A 20,972-nucleotide genomic window follows, 5' to 3' on the forward strand; every position below is an offset into this window, starting at 1 on the left:
CCCCCGAGGATGCTGCGCCTTTCCTTTTGTGGGTCTTGAGACCCTGGACTAGCATTCGAGCCACGTCGGCATCCATATCTGCAGTGAATGAGGATCGACGCAACTTAACAAAAGAACAAGAAGAAAGGGGAAGCAGCGAACGACAAAGAAAAAAAATGTATGTATATATAACAATACCAGCAGGGTTGAGAGGGCTTAGGCCGACGTTGAACAAAAGTTATTCCTTCAGGAGGTTGGAGAGAAGAGGAGCTGGATAAGCCTCGAGTTTATTGAAGGCTTCAAGGTCATCCTGTCTCAGGCTAGAGGCCCGGCGACGGAATCCCTCAGGGAGCCCCAGGGAGGCAACCCCAACTCCAAGGTTGGACATCGGACGTAGAAGTACCTCTCCTTCCAGTTGTGGATAGAAGAGGGGGCACCTTTCAGCAACTCCTTTCTACCGAACTGAGGAGAGAAGTACCACCAGTCTTTTGCCGAGGGATGACGCTTGAAGGTATAAAAATTTCTAAACAAAGAAAGGGTTGGCCAAACTTCAACTAAACTACAGAGAGAAAGAAATCCTATCAGAAATCTAAAGGAGTTCGGCGCTACAGAAACTAAAGAAATATTCAAGAAGCGGAAGAGAGCAATAACAAAAGGTGGAAGCAGAAGTCGAAGTCCGGTGCGGAAAGCTTCTTGGTATAAACAGAAGCAGCCGGGGGGAGGGGCGCTAGCCCAACCAGTCGGCCCAGGAAGCTCCAGCTCGTACTCCTGAGGAACTCCGTACTGAATCCTAATCTGTAAGAGTTTCTTCGGAGTCAGAGTGCTGGGAATGGTATCTGGTACAAAGACTGGATGAGGTTCATCTACAGAACTAAGATTTTGGGGGGCTGGAACAGACGGACTCCTAGAGCTGCTAGAGGAGGAAGTGTTGGAGGATATTTTGAATCAAGTGAAAATCCTAAAAATCTCGAAAAAATAAGAAACGAGATGCTTGTGAAAAATCGAACAGGCGAAATATAAAGGAGAAAGAACGGAAGAAGAATAGCAAAAAAAAATATATATATATATATATAGGGAGAGAGTTCTGGGACTAACCTAGGCTGGTCCGAAGGATGCAGAGATGCAGAGATGGGGATGACTCGAAGAACGCATAAGGCCGAGAAGGATGCTGAGGAAGAACGGGACTCTCAGGAAGAAGGAGGGACCGAAGAGACTTCCAAGCAAAGTGAGACCCCTGAAAGGGGGGAGGTGGGTTTAAATAGGCGACGAGGTCCGGTGCAACAATGATTGCAGATCTCCTCCGGTCGATCTACAACCGCCATGTGTCCCACTCACTATGGCAGGTGGCTAAAAGCAGCTGGCAAATGGTAGAACCATTATTGTGCCGTACCTAGAGCAACGCTCCAGCAGGAATTCCGAAAAAATCTTTTCGGATCGCCTTGATTTGAAAAGGCTCCAGCACCAGCGCACCAAACGCCAAAATATCTGGAAACAATCGGGTATGAAAATCAGAGGAGGCAACTTCGACTATGAAAATTGCTCTGTACTTCCTTCATTCAAAATTCAAACTCAAAAGCAGGGGGACTAGTATTGGGTATAAAATAACTCCAGTCGAAGTTCGTAGGAGGTCGGCCCTCTCGGGGCTCTTCCGGCTTCTGACTTTGTGGGCGCCTTTCTGAACCTCCCCGACCGTCCGAGCTTCCATGATACCATCCGGACTCCTCCAACGGTCGACCTTCCACAGTGTCCTACAAATTTCTCTAACAGACGAACTCCTATCGTGCCATCTGGACTTCTCCAATCATGAGCTCCTCCAATCATCTATCGGACTGCTCCAAATGCTATCTGAGCTTCACTTTCAACCGATTCTCTACAGTGATCGACTGCTCTCCGAATCTCTTCTAAACTTCTCCCAGCCATGATCGACTTTGCTCCTTAAAGATCCTGCGCCATAAAGGCGTCACCAGGCGCAGCAGAAATTTTTTAATATCGACGAGAGTAGCGTGGCAGGGAGCACACTTGAAAGGAGATAGACACTGGCGGGCTGGAATTGGCACAACGGAGCTAGTCCTCCGGTGGAGTTAGGAGTTTTTGAACTCCTTCCAGGCTTCGTCGACGTCCGAACTTCCCCAACAACAGGACTTCTATAGTAGACAGACTCCATCCGAGTTTCTACGGTGGTCGATCGCCTTTCGAATTTCATCCGGACTCCTACGAGGATCGGATCCCAGATGAATTTCTACCGCAAGCAGTCTACTCCAAACTTCTACAGCATCTGATCTTCATCCGAACTTCCACAACAACCTACCTTCATCCAAGCCCCTACTGTAAGCGAATTTCTTTCAAACTTCTATTGCAGGCGGACTTCAGCCGGGCTTCTACAACAAGCGATCTCCCTCCGGACTTCTATAAAAATTGGACTCCATCCAAACTTCTACAGTAGATGGGTTCCAGGCAAACTTCTACAACGGACGGGCTCCAGCAGTCAGATTTCTACAATGACCAACTATCGACCTTCAAACAGTGCCAACCGGACTCCAACAACACCAACCGGACTTCCGCAGGATCCTCCAGAGGATGAACTTCCACAATGCCTTCCGGACTCTTCTATCGGCCGACCTTCAGTCGGATTCCTTGTGCAACCGAACCTCTCCAGCGACAAGTCTTCAGACAAGCTTCTACATCATACAAATTTTGATCGAATTCCTCCAACAGGAGGTTCCTATCCGAGCTTCTATAGCGAATGACTTCCGTCTGCAGTACCAACGGCACTCAACAACAGTTAACCCATCAACAACCTCGAAAACATCCGAGCTTCTCCCAGATTGCAGAGATAGAGAGCCATTTCGCTCCATCAGACGTCTCAGTTGAGCTTCAGCTGATAGGTCCGAACTCTTTGGTAAGTCACGACAATGGCCACTACCCCACTCCACTCTCTATAACAGATTTTACGTAGTTCCATCGTTCTCTGGCAAGTCACGACAACGGACACCACTCCACTCTCCATAACAAACTTCACGTGGCTTTAAACGACCCACTGACGTCACTATTCTCCGCAACAAACTCCACGTGGCCCTGAACGGCCCATTACCAGGCAGTTACGGACATCGCTGTCAAGCAGTTACGCTCCTCTGTCTATAAAAGGGACCCTCCAGATACGTTATTTTCTAAGCTCAAAATTCTATCTCGAAACTCTACTAAAATTTTATTTGAGTACTTCATTTCTTTTGAGGCAGAGTACTGACTTGAGCGTCAGAGGATCTTGCCGGAGCACCCCCAACTCTGGTTTAGACTCCCTTGTAGGTCCCAACGGCGGACGCGGTCACCTCGACTCCAGTTTCTCCGGCATCGGTGAAATTTTGCACCAATGATTTTTAAGGTTGTTGAGATGGTGAGACTACAGAAAATAGAGTTACGATCAAAATTTTGACAAAATCCAACCCCATGAGATAAAATCAGATCTGAAAAAAAGAAATTCTTTCTCATAGGATGTCATATATTTTATAGGATGTCATAAAACTTTATATGGTAATTTGCTGATTTCGCCTTCTTTTTTCTTTATTACCAAATCTTGGATATTCTTCAACCTACCCCAGCGGAGCTGTGGCTTCTCAGTTCTATTGGAGCAAGGCCTGAAAAGAGAAAAAAATTCTAATGAAGTAAAGGTAGAGTCATCCAATCTGTCATACTATGCGATGTGTGCAAGGCTGAAGATTGAAATTGAGGAGCTTAGGAAAAAGCTTCCCATTCATGAAAAGTTATTGAAATCCTTGACCAAAAAGGAGATCGAGGGTAAGGAGGAGGAGGAGGAGGAATTACGGCATGGAGATGAAGAAGAGGAAGAAGAAGACGATGAAAAATATGATGACTTAGAGGAACAGAAGGAGGAGGAAATGAAGGAGTTTAGAGAGGGAGAAAGGAGGAAGAGGAAAGGAGAAAGGAGGAGGAGAAGGAGAAGAGGGAGGAAGAACAATGGAAAAAGGATGAAAAGAAAAGGATGAGGATGAAGAAGAAGAAGGAGGAGAAAGAAAGTAAAAGGCAGCAGTTGGAGGAAGAAAAGAAAAAGGAGGAGGAGGAGGAGGAGAAGAGGGAGGAGGAAGAGAAAAAGACTATGAAGAAGGAAGAAAAGAGAAAAAAAGAGGATCAAAAAAAGAAAAAGAAGGAAGAGGAGATGAAAAAGAGGGAGGAGGAAGAAAAGAGGACTGAGGAGGAGGAAGAAAAGAGGAAGAAATAGAAGGAAGAGAAAAAAAGGGAGGAGGGAAAAAAGAAGAAGAAGGAGAAGGAGGAGAAAGAGAGAAAAAGGAAGCAGATGTTTCTCTGGGATTCATGGAATTGTTTGTTTTTCTAGATTTTTCTTCCCCCCAACATGCTAGATATTTGAAGCATAATTTTTTTTTTATTGGACCTACTGCACACAGTTGTAACTCCAAAATCGACTCTCTTCGCATAAGCATTGTAAAATTGTAAACATCGGTTTCTAAATCGAACTTCATTCCAACATGAGGATCAATATTATCATTATCTAAATATGGTACAATAAAAAAAGATGGATTCTCAAGAAAACCACCACATGCTATCATAAGATTGTTAAAATAATCACTGGGAGGTATTTCATAGGATGTCAATACTAGGATGTCATAACATATATTGTCATAATTTTGATATACGACGTAATAATATTATCAAAATCATATATGGGATGTATTTTACCTACAAAATACAATAATTTTTAACATAAAATATCATAAATTTGATCTATTATCATACAATTGTCAAAAAACTATTTTCGGTAGGTATTTTACCTACAGGATATTATAATTTTGATCTAAAATATCATAAAAATATAATAAAATATACTTCGAATGAGTTATATGTACAAAATATCATAATTTTAAAAAAAATTAATAAATTTGATCGATTATATCATAATATTATAAAAACTATGTTCGAGAGGTGTTTTACCTGCACAATGTCATTATATTATACCACAATGTAATGATTTTGTCTTAGGATATATCAAAAAAATATCAAAAAGATATACCTCAAAGGTATTTTATCTACATGATATCATAATATTAATCTAAAATATCATAATTTTAACTATAAATTATTATAATATTATCAAAACTATATTTTGGAGATGTTTTAACAATACAATATCATAATCTTAACATCGAATGCCATAATTTTGTAGCAACATGTCATAAAAATTATCAAAGAGTATATTTCGAAGATATTTTATTTATAAGATGTCATAATATTAACCTAAAATATCATAATTTTGATCCACGATGTCATAAAAATATCAAAAATTCATACTTGATCGAGATTTTACCTACATAATATCATAATACTAACATATAATGTCATAAATCCTCCCTAAAATATCATAATATCATCGAAATTATCTTCGATAGCCATTTTATCTATAGGATATCATAATTTTAATATAAAATATCATAATTTCGATCCAAGATATCATAAAAATATCAAAAAAAATTATTTTTTTTACCTACAGGATGTCATAATATTGACGTATAATATCAACATTTAGACCTGAGATATCAAAATATCGTCAAAACTGCTTTTGGTAAGCATTTTAAATACAGGATGTCATAATTTTAACATCGAATGTCATAATTTCGATACAAAATGATATAAAATTATCAAAAATAAATTTTTTATTTTTATTTTACCTTCAAAATATCATAATATTAACTTAAAATATCATAATATTGATCCACGATGACATAAAAATATTAAAACATGCGTTCGAAAGATGTTTTACGTATAGTATATCATAATTTTAATGTCGAATGTCATAATTTCAATACACAATATCATAAAAATATCAAAAATATTTTTTAATTTTATTTTTTCTATAAGATATCATAATATTGATATATAATGCCATAATATTGATCAAAAATATCATAATATCGTTAAAACTACCTTCGATAGGCATTTTACCTACAGCATGTCATAATTTTTATATCAAATATCATCATCTTCATCCAAAATATCATAAAAATATCAAAAAAAATTTAATTTTATTTTATCTATAGAATGTCAGAATATTAATGTATAATATCATAATTTGGACCTGAGATGTCATAAAAATATCAAAACATCCCTTCGACAGGCATTTTACTTACAAGATGTCATAATTTTAATGTCGAATATCATAATTTCGATATAGAATATTATAAAATATCAAAAAAAAATTGATTTTATTTTACATATAGGATATCAGAATATTGATATATAATATTATAATATTGACCCACGTTATCATAAAAATATGAAAACATATATTTGTAAGGTATTTTATATACAAGATGTCATAATTTTAACATCAAATATTATAATTTTGACATAGGATATCATAAAAATATCAAAAAAAAATTAAATTTTATTTTACCTACAGGATGTCATAATATTATGTCATTATTTGAACCTGTAATGTTATAATATTGTCAAAACTGCCATCGATTTTTATTCTACCTACAGGATGTCATAATTTGAACATAAGATGTCGTAATTTCGACCCAGAATATCAAAAAAATATTCCAAAAAAAAAGCTTTTTCATTCTATTTTACCTATAGGATGTCATAATATTGACGTATAATGTCACCATTTGGACCTGAGATGTCATAATATAGTCAAAACTGTCTTCAATAAATGTTTTAGGTACATGATGTCATAATTTCAATATCGAATGTCATAAATTTGACCCGGAATGTCATAAAAATATCCAAAAATATACTTTCAAGCTTTTATCATAATATAAACCTAAAATATCATGACATCCTGACTTATTATACTTTCAGATAATATTTTTATGACATGCTGTATTCAAAACTGAAAAAAGAAGTCCATTTGAAACCTAACTAATGCATTAACTTCGCTTAACTAGCAAGGAGCTGCTGTAATAAAAGAACAACCACAAAATCATAAAAAGGCATCTACATATGACATTTTACTTTCTAATGGATGGGACATATTGCTTGAATGGACGTATATTATCTAGATGTTACTCAAGAGCCTCGGACGCAGAATTGTCACTACAAGAAATTTGATTTTTTATGACAAAATTTTTTCGTCACTAAAAATCATGTTTTCGTCACTAAAAATATTTACAATGAAAATTTTTGTCGATAAAAGTTTGTAGAGAAAGGCTCGTAGCAAAAGGTCTTAGCGACGAAAAAATTTTATTTCATCGTCAAAAATAGTCAACCTAGCAGATGAAGAGTTCACAGTATTAGCGATGAAAAATTTTTATCGCTACAACTTAAATTTTCATCATTAAAATTGATATGAAAAATATTTTCATCGTAAAAAATATTTTTTTTATTTTTTTTAATTTTAATGATAAAAAACAAAATTTCATCGCAAAGATTAGCGACGAAAATAATTTCATCACTAAATATAGGGATAAAAAAATTCCTCTTATTTTTTACGATGAAAAAAAAATTTCATCACAATTTTTGTGATGAAACAAATATTTTATCGTAAAAAATTGTGACAAAATATTTATTTCATCACAAAAATTGCAATGAAATTTTTTTCTTCATTGTAAAAATTATGACAAAATATTTATTTCATCGCAAAAATTGCTACAAAATTTTTTTCGTTGCAAACATTGCGACCAAAAAAAAATTTGTTACAAAAATTATGATGAAAAAAAATTTCATCATAATTTTTGCGATGAAATAAATATTTCATCGTAATTTTTTGCAACGAAAAAAATTTTGTTGCAAAAAATTGTGACAAAAAAATCATTGCTAAAAAAGAAAATAAAAAAATGATAATACTTTTTAGCGACGAAATATATATTTCATCACAAAATTAGCGATGAAATAAAAAATTTCATCGTGATATATAATAAAAATTTTACTTTTGGGAATGCAAAAAAAAAAATTTTTGTGATGAAATTAATATTTCATCATTAAATTAAATTTTGGATAAAAAATTTAATTTTTTTTATCAAAAAAAATCTGTTCAAATATAAATTTTCAAATCAAATATTTTATATAACAATATATTAACACAATAGAAACATTCTAATTCAAACTATCAATGCCAAGTAGCAATAAGTTTCATAACCTTCGTTGTCATATACAAAAATACACCATTTTAAATTTAAAAAATCTACAAACTAGGTATGATCTGACTCGTTGGCCTCGTTTCCTTCTCCAGGCATCGATCTTTGATCCGATACGGGTCGCGATGGTCGTGCAGAGACGGCATCATGTGACTGTAGAGGTACTAACTCGGAGGCATCAATATCGAGCCGTCCTGCCATCACAGCCACTATCCTCTCGAGCGTCTGACTACGGTTCATCCAGTAACTAATCTGATCTTGCATCATGCTCATGGATGTCCTAACTGCCTCTAGCACTGATGCATCATCAGACCAATCGGATGATAAACTGCGTGATTTTTTTGACCGCATGCTATGCCCATATCCTAGCTGCCAATCGGATGATCTCGAAATATCTATACTTTCGACTTTTCATTATGCATATGCACATATTTCTCCAAAACAAGACCCCTACTAGGACCACGTACTGTACGTCGCTGCTGTGTTCCTACATATAAAAATTCAAGAAATGAACATATATCATGTATCACTAGATATATATAACAAAAAAATATATATGGTTTATAAATTAATAGACATGTACCTGTAAGAGGATAATACTACGATGTTATGACCTCCGGCTGGGCAGGCTCTGGCTGAGCACTAGTCTGCTCTATGGACTCGGACAATTGAGTCTCATCTAAATCCTATGACTCATCATGCAAAATACTAAAGTGAGGATGTGTATCATCAAGTAGGGCCTACTGTCTATCCTACGAACGTCTACATCCAGGACCAGTCATGATGCTGCAATGATTAAAATAATTTAAATCAACATGTAATCAAAAAAACTCAAATATTACATGATGTAATAAAAAAATAAATTAAATTACTTATTCATATTAATTATTGTTCTCAGATTCTGAACTCATATCTATATAGTCATCTTCGGCAGGACACAGAAGACTTCGACCCTGAAGTGCTATCATCACTGATAGAAGATGTCTGTCAGATTTTCGTGCAAGTGCGGCTAAGTCGTCACTGATACAGTTAGAATTGTCTATATGTAGCTAAGCTATCTACAATTAAAAGAACAATAAGCATGTTAAATTTGATAAAATAAATACTATATAAACGAACCTTTAAATCATGGATGAATATTAACATAACTTATCCGTTCGTCAAATCATGATGTGAATTGATTCCTATATCGTGCTGCTGCTAATGTAGAATTGATTTTCGTGCTCACTAAAGTAATACTAAAGTGATTCAGGAATACAAGAATTTAATATTACAATACATGTCTTCTACATCAAAAAAATTTCAACAGCATTTCGACTCAGTTCTCCAGATACACAAGCACTAAAGTTGTGCTATGTATCTAGAGAACATGACCGAAAATACCGACAAAACTTTGCGATGTAAAAATACAGAGTATGCAATATTAAATTCATTCACGTGCCCAAACTGTCCACGAGGATAATTCAAGGATAGTGTGTAGAGTACCGATATTTTTTTTATTAAAGAATAAGTATTGGTTCATGTGCGCTATCTTCGAATGAGAATTCTAAAGTTTATAAATTTATTATGCTACAATTAATATATTATTATTATAATTATTTTTATTTTTAAAATATTTTTAAATAATTGAGAAGGAGGGATAAAAATGAAAAAAATATAAAAATTAAAAAAATTGCTTTGAATCCCAGAGAGAGAGAGAGATGGATACCGACAGCTGTGCAGTGACGGTGACAGCAGCCGGTGATGGCCGCGGCGGCCCTACGAAACCAGACAGGCCAGGTGTAAGAGAGGGAGACAGGGAGAGTGAGAGAGAAAGTGAGGGAGGGAGAGTGAGAAAGAAAGTGAGGGAGGGCTCGACCAGCGGTGGGGAGGGAGGGAGAGTGAGAAAGAAAGTGAGGGAGGGAGAGTGAGGTAGGGCTTAACCGACGGCGGGGAGGGAGAGCTCGACCGGCGGTAGTGGCGGGGAGGGAGTACTCGACCGACGGTGACACAGTGGAGACCGAGAGGGAGAGAAAGAAAGAGGACAGTGCGCGGAGGAGAGGGTGGCGAGGCGGGAGGGAGACAGCGCGCCGGGGGATGGGCTCGACCAGCGACGGGGGGTGGGCTCGATCGGCGACGGTGGCGGGGAGGGAGGGCTCGACGGTGGCGAGGAGGGAGAGAGAGAGAGAGGACAGTGGCGGGGAGGGAGAGAAAGGGAGGCGAGGTGGGAGGAAGATGGCGACGAGGCCGGGAGGGAGACGGCGACGGCGTCGAGATCTCCGATGAGGGAGAAAGGTGACCGGGGAGGGATCGGGCCGGAGGGATCGTGATGGATCGAGAGGGAGGACCGTCGATCGGGGAGGAACCGGCGGGGATCGGGAGGGAGAAATGCTTATCAGGAAGGATGACTGACGATCGGGGAGGGAGCAAGGGGATTTGGCGATGGCGGCGGCGGCGTGGGCAAAGGAGAGAACACGGGGTTTTGTTTGGATTGGGGCAAAATTTTGCCCTAATTCAAAGATTTTTTTTTTTTTGAAAATTGAAAAAATTTTAGTAACAAAATTATTTCATCATAAAATATAAATATTTTGGCACAAAAAATTATATTTTTTATAATAAAAATTTTTTCATCGCAAATGATTAATTTTTTGCAACAAAAATTTTATTTCATCGTAAATATTTTTTTTTTAACGGCAGTGGTGGCAGAAGAAGGATGACAATGGTGGCCTCGATCGGAAAGAGCATCAACTCGATCGATGGTGCACTCGATCGAAGAGGGAGGAGACGGCCAACACGGTGGCATGGAGGGAGGATGATGGCCAACGCGATGGCATGGAGGGAGGACGCCGATCGGAAAGGGCTTCAACCCGGTCGATGGAACGTAACACTCGACCGGGGAGGGAGGATGACCGACAGCCGGCGTCGAGCTCGACTAGGGAGGGAGGAAGAGGACCGATGGTGGCAATGAGAGAGAGCAAGAGGGTGACTTAGCCGGCACGATGGTGTGAAGGGAAGACGCCGATCGAGAAGGGCTTCAACTCGATCAATGGAACACTCGATCGGAGAGGGAGGACGACTGACGGCCGACGTCAAGCTCGACCGAGAAGGGAGGAAGAGGATCGATGGTGGCGGCGAGAGAGAGCGAGAGGGTGACTTGGCTGGCACGATGTTAAGGAGAAAGGACACCGATCGGCTAATGGTGCACTCGATCAGGGAGGGAGGACGACGGTCCGTGTCGAGCTCGATCGGAGAGGGAGGACGATGGTCGGTGCAGAGCTCGACCATGGAGAGAGAGGCGTGCCGGTGGTGTGGGACACCGAGAGGGTCTCCCTTGCATTTTGGGCAAAAATTTTTCTATAAAATAATTTTTATTTTTTTTCAACAAATTAATTTTTAGCGACAAAAATATTTCATCACTAAAAATAAATATTTTATCGCAAAAATAATTTTTTTGCAACGAAAACATGTTTCGTCGCAAAAGGTAAATTTTTAGCAACGAAAAGATTATTTCGTTGCAAATAATATTTTTGGTAATGAAAAAATTATTTCATCATAAAAAACTAATAATTTAGCTACGAAAAAATCTCATCATTAAAAATTACGCTTCTAGTGACAAAAATTAAAATTTCATTGTAAAATATTTAATTTTTTATTCAACAAATAATCTTTAGCTACAAAATTTTTTCGTCGCTAAATATAAAAGATTTTGCCGTAAAAACCTAGTTTTTTGCAACAAAAAAAAAATTTCTTCACCAAAAATTAACTTTTTTGTTACAAAATTTTTTTTGCCACAACAAAAATTTATTTTTGGCAATGAAAACTTTATTTCATCACAAAAAAATTTATTGTTTCCAACGAAAAGTCTACTTCATCGTCAAAAATATTATTTTTTTATGATGAAAAAATTTTCGTCGTTAAAGATTAACTTCTAGCAACGAAAATTAAAATTTCATCGTAAAATATTCAAATATTTTTCAACAAAATAATATGTAGCGACGAAATAATTTCATCGCTAAATATAAAAAATTTTGTTGGAAAAGCCTTGTTTTTTGCAACGAAATGTAAATTTCGTCACAAAAAATTGAATTTTTTGGGATAAATTTTTTTTCATCGCAATAAAGTACTTTTTTTTGTGACGAAAAATTTATTTCGTCGTCAACAAAATTATTTTTTGTGATGAAAAAAAATTTCATCGCTAAAAATAACTTCTAGCAACGAAAATTTATGTTTCGTTGCAAAAGATATAATATTTTACAATGAAATTTTTTTCATCACAAATATCTTATTTTTGGGGACGAAATTTTTATTTCGTCGTAAAAATTTAATTATTTACGATGAAAAAATATTTGTCGTTAAAATTTCATCGTTAAAAAATTAATTTTTTGTAGTGTGGCTAAAAAATATTTTCATGAACGGATAGAAGTTTAACAAATCTAAGAAGAAGAGATAGAATAGCAGCATTCAAAATATCCAATCAGATGATGAGATAGTAAAAAAGTCATCTCGAAAAGACAGGATATTTTTATCACATTAAAATTGAGTTAAATTTAAAAAATAAATTATGATATGTATTAAACGTATTCGATGGTGGGACACCGCACCGTCTCTGCTTTCTCACGTCTGCGGACGTCCAATCACTTTGAGTCACGAAGATGCCATGTGGATCAATCGGGTAAGATGATATGCTCCAGGTCAGCCAGATTTTTTACGCCACAGACAGTGTACAAGAATTTCGCCACCAACTAATGTTCTGACTTCTCGTGCTTTGAATTTTTTTTTGGGCCAGGCCATGCTAGCTAAAGCTTAATAGCACCTGTGAGATATTCTTTACGCACGCATCGCGGACGGTGGTTCTTTCGCCACCAACTAATGTTCTGACTTCTCGTGCTTTGAATTTTTTTTTGGGCCAGGCCATGCTAGCTAAAGCTTAATAGCACCTGTGAGATATTCTTTACGCACGCATCGCGGACGGTGCAGAACCACGTACACTGCTTGCGATGTTTGGTTTTCATGTGAAATCAAAATGAGACAAGCAAAAAAAAAAAATTCCATCGGCCCCGTACGGAACCGCACGCACCGCCGTGGTGCACACAGAGTTTCTCTAACGCATATACCTATACTCTCACTTGGGGCAGGGCCATGCTTGGCGCGAAGAGTAAACCATGGGCCACGAGCCCAAGATCCAAGTGCTGCAGCATGCAAAGCTCTTGCCTAAATTAACAATGGCTCGAGTCGAGCCGAACACCGGCAAATCCTGACAATTTGAAATATCCTGACCAAACTACGTGGAATGTCCTATCGAGAGAAAACACTAGCCCAACCTGACGTACTAAGATATGAAGATTATAATGCATGCTTTAAAGATTCATCATCACTTATTAAATTTTTTTTAAAGTGTTAAAGTTGGTCGACTCTAAGCAGCCGTGCCACATAAATTCCGCACCGACCTCTCGAGGAAGCTGGTGGGCAAGAAACAATCATTTTACACAGTTTCGAGGAAGATCTTCGATTCAAGAAAAAAGAAAAAGAAAATGATGTTAATAGGCTTTCAACAAAGTCCCTCCATAGTTTCAAAAGACACATGCTATGCAAGGCAATTCTGAACGAAAACAGCCCCCCCACCCCCCGGTGGATACCAGCTGCGAGACTCAGTCATCATCTACATAAATTGTTTCTTGCTTAAAAAGGCCGCCAAACACGTTCCTCACCTCTGCTTTTTGATCTGGGCCATCTGGCTGCTTAGGTTTTGATTTCTGTGCTGGTTGCTTTATAACTGCCTTCTGTGGTGGCAGATTTCGAGCCTTGGCCTGGCCTCTGACGGTGGCAATTTGTGTTTTTGGTTTGTCGTCAGTATTTTGAGCAACTGCAGTCGCTATTTGTGAACTCAATTTCTCCCACGAGAATTCTGCACCAAATCCCTTTGCCCTACTCAAGAGTTCGTCTAGTGAAGCCCCTGCTGCCTCTACTTTCTCTCGGGCTTCTTCGGCGAGGCTAGCAGCCTGAACTTCTTGCTCTGACAATTTCTTCATCTCTTCTTCAAGCTTCTTAGCAGCCTCTGCTGCCTCACGAGCTTTCTCTGAGGCTATTATGGCTTCCTCCTCCGCCTTCGCCTTTGCCACAGCTTCTGCATATGCTTTTCTTCTTCCATCTTCAGGAATGGCACTGAAAAGAGGGAAAGTTGGCTTGGCTTGAAAATACTTGAAGCCAAATAAAGCTTTATGTTCAAGACTAGGTCAATTGGAGGAAACGAACACAATGATCCGATATTAGCTATTTCATAAATATAAGAGAAGAAGCAAAACTTCATATTTTTGAAAATTAGAATTATTTAACATAGTGCACTCGGGGCAAGTATATTCATAAGATGAATAGAGTCTTGTAAACTCAATTAGGAACAGAACACTATAACATGCAACTGCAAAACCGTTTTATCAAGTGCCTGTAACTCAGTGGACAGGGCATCTGTTTGCTAAGCAGAAAGGCATAGGTTCGATCCCAACCAGGTATGTATGAATTATTCTAGCTCAACTACAAAAAGCTTTCAAAACAGTTGCAGAGATTATTTAAGAAGTTTAAAACATTGATTATAGGCAACCATCCCTAAGGCTGAAATCTGTGAATTCAAATTCCATAAGGTATATATATAGATCTGGCAGAGAATAGGAGAGTAAAGCATCACATTAAAGAAAGTCTGATATTTTAATACTTGAAGGCTATTTTTTATGCAGTAGTCCTACCTGGATTATCTTCCTTATGTCTCATTATTTGTATCTTTGTGTCCTCCATGGAGGAGTTTTACCTCTTGTAATTAAGGGTGGAAAACAAGCTTGAAGACAAGCCAGGTTAGGCATAGCTCAAGCTCGGCTTGTACATGATGCAGCCAAGCTCAAGCCGCTCACAAACAACTTGTTTACAAGATCTCGTTAAAAGATCCAAAAAGAGTTAAAAATCATTCGATGCTTGTATTTATATAGTTTGGCATAATAATTTCTATTATATTTTAATTTCATAGTTACAATAAATTTCATTCTAAATAACCAATATTAATTTATCAAAAATAATTAATTATAAAATCAATAAAATCTAGAATATTATTACATACATACGTTACATCCATGACATACATTACATTACATTACACACATACATTACATTACACACATACATTACATACACACATGCATATATACATACATGCAACATACATTACATACCATACATATCAATTATTTATGTGTGCTGTATTGCTTAATCCCACATAGGATGGTTATGAATAAGATGTGGCTGCTACAGAAGTGTATAGACTGATACATGACAGCAAGTACATTTACTAAAAATTGCAAGAAAACAAGCAACAAGAATAGGATTCATGACCAAGTTGTATAAGATTGCCCATACCACCTACAGTGGGAACCTGACAGTTCAAATGCTAAGTTCTTTCCAAAATGTAGTTTTTCTGGGGATTTCGAGGCATTTAATATATTGCATTTGACCAATGCTTCTAGGATGTTGCAGAAGCAAAATGAGAGCAATTTGATTTCACATTATAATGTAGCTACAGCTTGTCAGGGTATAATGAGGTTGGCTGTGTGATTATGATTTGGTGGTGCAAGGAACACTGGTTTGCATTAATTCTTAACCAATACTAAGGATTAAAAAACTTTTAAGAAATGCAAGGGAAGTAATGAATCACCTGAAAAGATCAACTATTGGCTTTGAGGTTGAAGATGGGCTGGTAGAGACTTCAACAACCTGAAAGTAACATCAGAAAAGCTCAAATCTCATGCATGACTCAGAAATCCTTTAAATATATTTAAATGATAATCAGCTACTAACTTACTTTCAGGTGGATTGTTGGTCATCCTAAGGTAGGTGGCACTTGATTGCTCAAGATAGCATCAGTACTAAGAATTGTGTGTTCTCAAAGTTGCTCTAAGACATCATGTCCTTGGTAATGTAGCTTGTTGGTTTAGCAGGATAGAAATAGCAGATATATGTGTTCTTTCGAATGATTTACACAAGATAACTGAATGTTAAAGGAACTAAGTTTCCAGGAATAAATCGGTATTAGTTGCATTAGATAGTTTGATTATAATTGGGTTCGGTATCATAATGGTTTCCAGAAAAACTTTCTAGTCTTGTACGTGATTGGTACGGAATTATTCTCTATTTAACAAAATTTAGTTGTCAGTATACCATCAGGTATTTGAGACAAATTACACAGTTCTGATTTTATGACAAAATCAGTCAGCATCTTCTCTCTTTCATTTTCCTCCACATGGGAAAAGAGTATGCATATTATCTGTATGTGGAAAAAGCATGAAGTCGCTTTAAAGGAGATCCACTCTCGGCAGCGATAGAAGGAGATAATTGGGTACAGAGTCAAGGGGGTTAGCTGAGGCTATAGAGCGATCAACGATAACCTTTGCAGGAGTGAGAAGAAATGACATGATTGAGAAGCAAGGTAACAGAACCAACAAGGTTATGACTCCTATCAGACCCACCATCCGTTTTAATCCTTATCTCCCATATTTGTATATGGACCAGACATTCAAAAGAAGACACCAGTTTGCCTTAGATACTGAAGAGGAATAAGTCGGTAAAAGTTGAGCTCCAAACAATCTTTTCTTTCTTCGCAAACAAAAATGTAGTTAGTTTGAAGGGTTAAACCCGATGAACCAGAGAGAATTTGATAAATGCCATCTTAGGAAAGTGTAGCCAGAAGTACAGTCCCAGTTAGAATAAACGGCCTAGACGTATAGCAGAGCAGCCGTAAGCCATCCCGATCCTGTCATAATAAATGTGAGGCAGAGCTGCATACCTTATTCTCTGCGATCGAAGTATTGGAGAAGACATCGGCGACGAGGGTAGCAATCTGCGATCTCGCGACCTGAAACAAACACCACCAGCGACTGTGAGGCAGAACGCAACTACGTGGAGCAATCGATCATACTAAATCGGAATCGGGTCCCCCCACCCTGGATTTGGTCGGTGCTTCCAAGCTGGTCCCTTCCTTGGAGACGACCAAGGGATAGGAGCTCTCCGTGGCGTAGTCCTCGGTCAGGCAGGTCTTGATGAGGGTGTAGCTCACGTCCGTCTCCACCACCTTGGAGAGGAACTCCCCCAGCGTCAGCGGCTGGGACCGATCGAAGAGGTTGGAGAAGAAGGACGTGATCCCATCCAGGACGTTGTAGGTGGACGGCCCTGATATCCCGGTCCCCGAGTCGTAGACCACCGCCACGTGGCCCACCCCGGCCAGCTGGGCGGCGCGGACGACCTGGAGGGCGTCGTTGGTGGTGACCGTCGCGGAGGGCCCCTTCTCGGCAGGGCCGATGGTCACCACCACCTTGGCGGCGGGGCCGATGGCCTTGGCGATGGACTCAGCCTCGTCGAACGTCGACTCCACCGCGTTGAGCCGTTTCGACTCCTCCGGCGTGATGACCTGCCGAGACATTAATGATTCCAATTTCTCCTACATTAATTACTCTCTCACGTTGGTGGACACCATCCACATACTATTAACCCTCCCTCCAATCCAAACAATCCAGAAAGGTGTTGTTATCAGATGGTCTCACCTTGTAGGTAGCAGCGATGCGGGCAAGCTCTTGGGCGGAGGGGAGGTCGGGGACGCCTGCCCGTACGGCGAAGCCTTGACGAAGGAGGGTCTGGACGATGCGGACGCCCGCCTGTCCCGTGGCACCCGCAACGAACACCGTTCGCGGATCCTTTCGCCTCCGGCTGAGGAAGAGATAGGTGGATGGAGTGCTCACGACCGGGATGACAGACTTGGCGTCTCCAATCTTGCCGAAATCGATGAAGAAACGGTTGGGCTTTGCAGATCCCTCGGCCTGGGTCTCGTCTTCGGATGCCCCCTTCTTCCGCCTTCCGAACTCAAACAGGTTTTGCCTAGCATAAATAACGGATGCTGCCTTCGGAGCACCCTTGGATTCGGGTTTGGCACCAAGACCAGAGGATAGGCGGAAGGAGCTTGAGGTGAGGGCCGGAGCCATGAAAGAGGAGGAGAGCGTAGCCTATGGAACAGGCTCCTTCACACAAAGGCGAGGCGTGCTGGGCTGTGCCTTGGTGAAGGTTGAGTTGCGGAGATTTGCATATTTGGATGGGCTGGAAGCCAGTGGCCCTATAAAATGATGCCACGTGTGAACTAATCTATCTGCAGCGGGACTTTTGACACCAGACGATTGAGCAGTCCCCCAGCCGCACCACGGGGTCAGCGCTCGGCTAGTTTCGGAGGTAAGAGAAACCCATGACCCCGATACAATAGAAGGTCCAACCAAAAGGGAGGGAAAAAACAGGGGAAAAAAAATTCAGTGCAAGATGAGTGCAAAAAGTTTGAAAGCGCAGTCCGGTTGATTAATGAACTTTCGGATAATAACAGTTAGATTTTTATCACCAGCGCCGATCATTTGAAGGTTTTGGCGTACAGGTAAAGAGTATAAAGGAGCATGTGGTCGACAGGAGAGCAGAGAGATGTGCAACTGTGGCGCTGATCGTGGCCAGAACACGGAAACCAGTTACCACAATACTGCTACAAACAATTAAACATGCATCACATTTGGATTATCTATTTAACCATCCGCACCAAAGGAGTCTTGCCAGTTAATTCACATTTTTCCACTCATAATTTCCCACTTTTTCTTTTGCAAAATTATTCTTCAAAGTCATTATATACCTGACGCACAATCTAGCAGGAAGGCAACTCAAACACCGAATTGAAGTCCTATAACCACTCCACAACAGCACCATCGGCTTTCTTTCTTTCATAAGGTAGTCCTGTCTCAAGCAAAAGTTACAATCCGAGAATCTCAAAAGCACGATTCACCAATATCCGACCATAGAATCATTCTATCAGTCGTCATCTAAATGATGTTTATCCAATATATGGATCCAGAATAGTGAAAACTCTTAGATTGTTCATAGTCACGACCACAACATTTTTTCTAAACTTGTATTCCATATACAACATCTTGGATCTATCAAAATGTTTAGCGTATTGAACCAAATAGATACGGTTAAAGCACATCATGACACCTGCCGCACTAAAGTTTGCAATTTGCATAACCCAATCACGACAATCCACACACACATAAAAATCCACGAACTAGGATAAAGACAAAAAAAAAGATGAAAAATTGCATACCACGAAAGATGGAGTGCTAAAATGTACACATAATTCAAGATAAGAAGCTCAGCTATATATTCTACCATATCTACCAGCAGTAAGGAAAAAAAAAAGGAAATAATGCATAAGATCATTGTCTAGGAGTGCGTCACCCTATAAAGTGGTGTATTAGTCTGCTGCAACGTAAGCATAACAGGTCAGAAGTTGAGCTACACATTCTACCGTATCCAATGGCCACAATATGAAAACTATGGAAAAGCAATAACAAAATGTCATTCAAGTAGAGACGATGGTAAAAGTAGCATAGATAATACGGGTCCGAATCCTATATCCGAATCAATCCACCTTTTAATACAAATTTAAAAATTCAACTAACATCAATATATATATTATATTCATAATATATATATATATATATATAGACAACCATCCAACGCATATCCAAATATCCGAATCTATCTATAATTCTATATTATTTTATATAACATTTATTAATTTTTTTAAAAAATATGCAACCATATAAGTATACTATTAGCTTAATTTATCATCTATTTAGTAATATATTTAATTCTATAATCATAAAGTTTAACCCTCCAACTTATATCCATAATTGTTTCTATATTTTCAATATCCGAATTATATCCGTATCCGTTTAAAATAAATATGAATATAAATTTTTATATTTGAATAATATTTATATTTATATTTTAATATTCAAAACTAACATACTAGTGGATGATCAGCAACTCCAGACCTGAAACTTAATAAACCAACTAATTGACAGAACTCGGCATAGGAAAAGAGGCTTAAATCTAAGCACACAGTTCAAGCCATTCATAAGTTCAATTTTTGATACCTTATTTGCTTAAATCATTTAATAATCTCATAAATTAATTTTAGCTTTTTCCAGCTTTTGTTTGAACAATAATCTTCAAATATGATGTAATAACAGTAAAAAAGAATAATTAGTTTCGAGTTGATATATTTGGCATGTCCATGCCCAAATATTCTCAGTGAAAGAGCAAAGTTTTGTCAATAGAATAATTTTCAAGGAATAAAAATTCGAAATTGAAATAAATAACTCTATTATACTCTGTATTTCACGCCACCCATCCGATACCGTTTAAAATTGCAACACGTTTGACACTTAGGAATCTGCATGATTGCATTAACTGATTTTTGAGTGTATAAGGCATGCAAAGCGGAGCCAGCAACTCCTCCATATGGCGTAGAGGAGAATAATCATAAAAACATAAGTGCAGGAGAGCAAATTCACAATGTGATTTACATAAGATTTACATCAATGGGAGCATATGCGGATGACCAGTGGCAGTGATGAGGTTAACAACATAGTAGTCTAAATCTTGGGTTCAGCTAATGACCATTAATGCCCAGAACATCCACTTGTTGCAGACGATACAACACAATGTTACTCCACGAACATCACACGATGCTGACAAGGTGGATGATGAATATAACTGGAATATATAGGCAGCTCCCGTAAGAGAAAAAGGGAACTGGTGTTGGCTAAATCAGTTCGGGAAATTGTGGCCTCAAACCACAAATTTCGGTAATTTTTTTCTTTTTTAATGACCCTAGACGGAAGAAGAAAGTTCTTGAAAAGATGCTCAACATAAATTAGAGTCTCTCGATGATTCAGACAAGTTGTCACCATGATAATAATCAAGCTTTCAGATGTGTCAATAAAGCAGAACAATTTACCACCTTCCTCTACTAATAAGCTTCATATTTTCAGCAGCCATTCTTAG

The 20,972-nt window shown here is 38.5% G+C and overlaps 1 protein-coding gene across 2 annotated transcripts; it reads right to left on the bottom strand.

Moving 5' to 3' along the window:
* Positions 1 to 13,572: 13,572 nt before the first annotated feature.
* On the bottom strand, positions 13,573 to 18,297 carry LOC105044353 (protein PLASTID TRANSCRIPTIONALLY ACTIVE 16, chloroplastic). Of its 2 annotated transcripts, none has more exons than XM_010922211.4 (5): positions 17,639 to 18,297; positions 17,041 to 17,505; positions 16,885 to 16,953; positions 15,757 to 15,815; positions 13,573 to 14,225 (listed from the first exon to the last, which is right to left on the bottom strand). In XM_010922211.4, exons 1-5 carry the CDS (start codon positions 18,071 to 18,073, stop codon positions 13,712 to 13,714), a joined length of 1,542 nt encoding a protein of 513 aa, XP_010920513.1. In that variant the 5' UTR covers positions 18,074 to 18,297; the 3' UTR covers positions 13,573 to 13,711. The 2 variants fall into 2 exon arrangements, with proteins under 2 accessions (XP_010920513.1, XP_073113215.1); XM_073257114.1 differs by having other exon boundaries at positions 13,573 to 14,291; positions 17,639 to 18,268.
* Positions 18,298 to 20,972: the final 2,675 nt, after the last annotated feature.

Source organism: Elaeis guineensis, chromosome 5, assembly GCF_000442705.2.
Source record: "Elaeis guineensis isolate ETL-2024a chromosome 5, EG11, whole genome shotgun sequence".
Taxonomy (NCBI): domain Eukaryota; kingdom Viridiplantae; phylum Streptophyta; class Magnoliopsida; order Arecales; family Arecaceae; genus Elaeis; species Elaeis guineensis.

Coding starts and splice junctions, on each gene's coding strand:
- LOC105044353 (XM_073257114.1), bottom strand. CDS start 18,073: ATGGCTCCGGCCCTCACCTCAAGCTCCTTCCGCCTATCCTCTGGTCTT. Junction 16,954..17,040: donor AAGCACCGACCAAATCCAGG/GTGGGGGGACCC, acceptor TGTTTGTTTCAG/GTCGCGAGATCGCAGATTGC. Junction 14,292..15,756: donor CCAATAGTTGATCTTTTCAG/GTGATTCATTAC, acceptor CAATTGACCTAG/TCTTGAACATAAAGCTTTAT.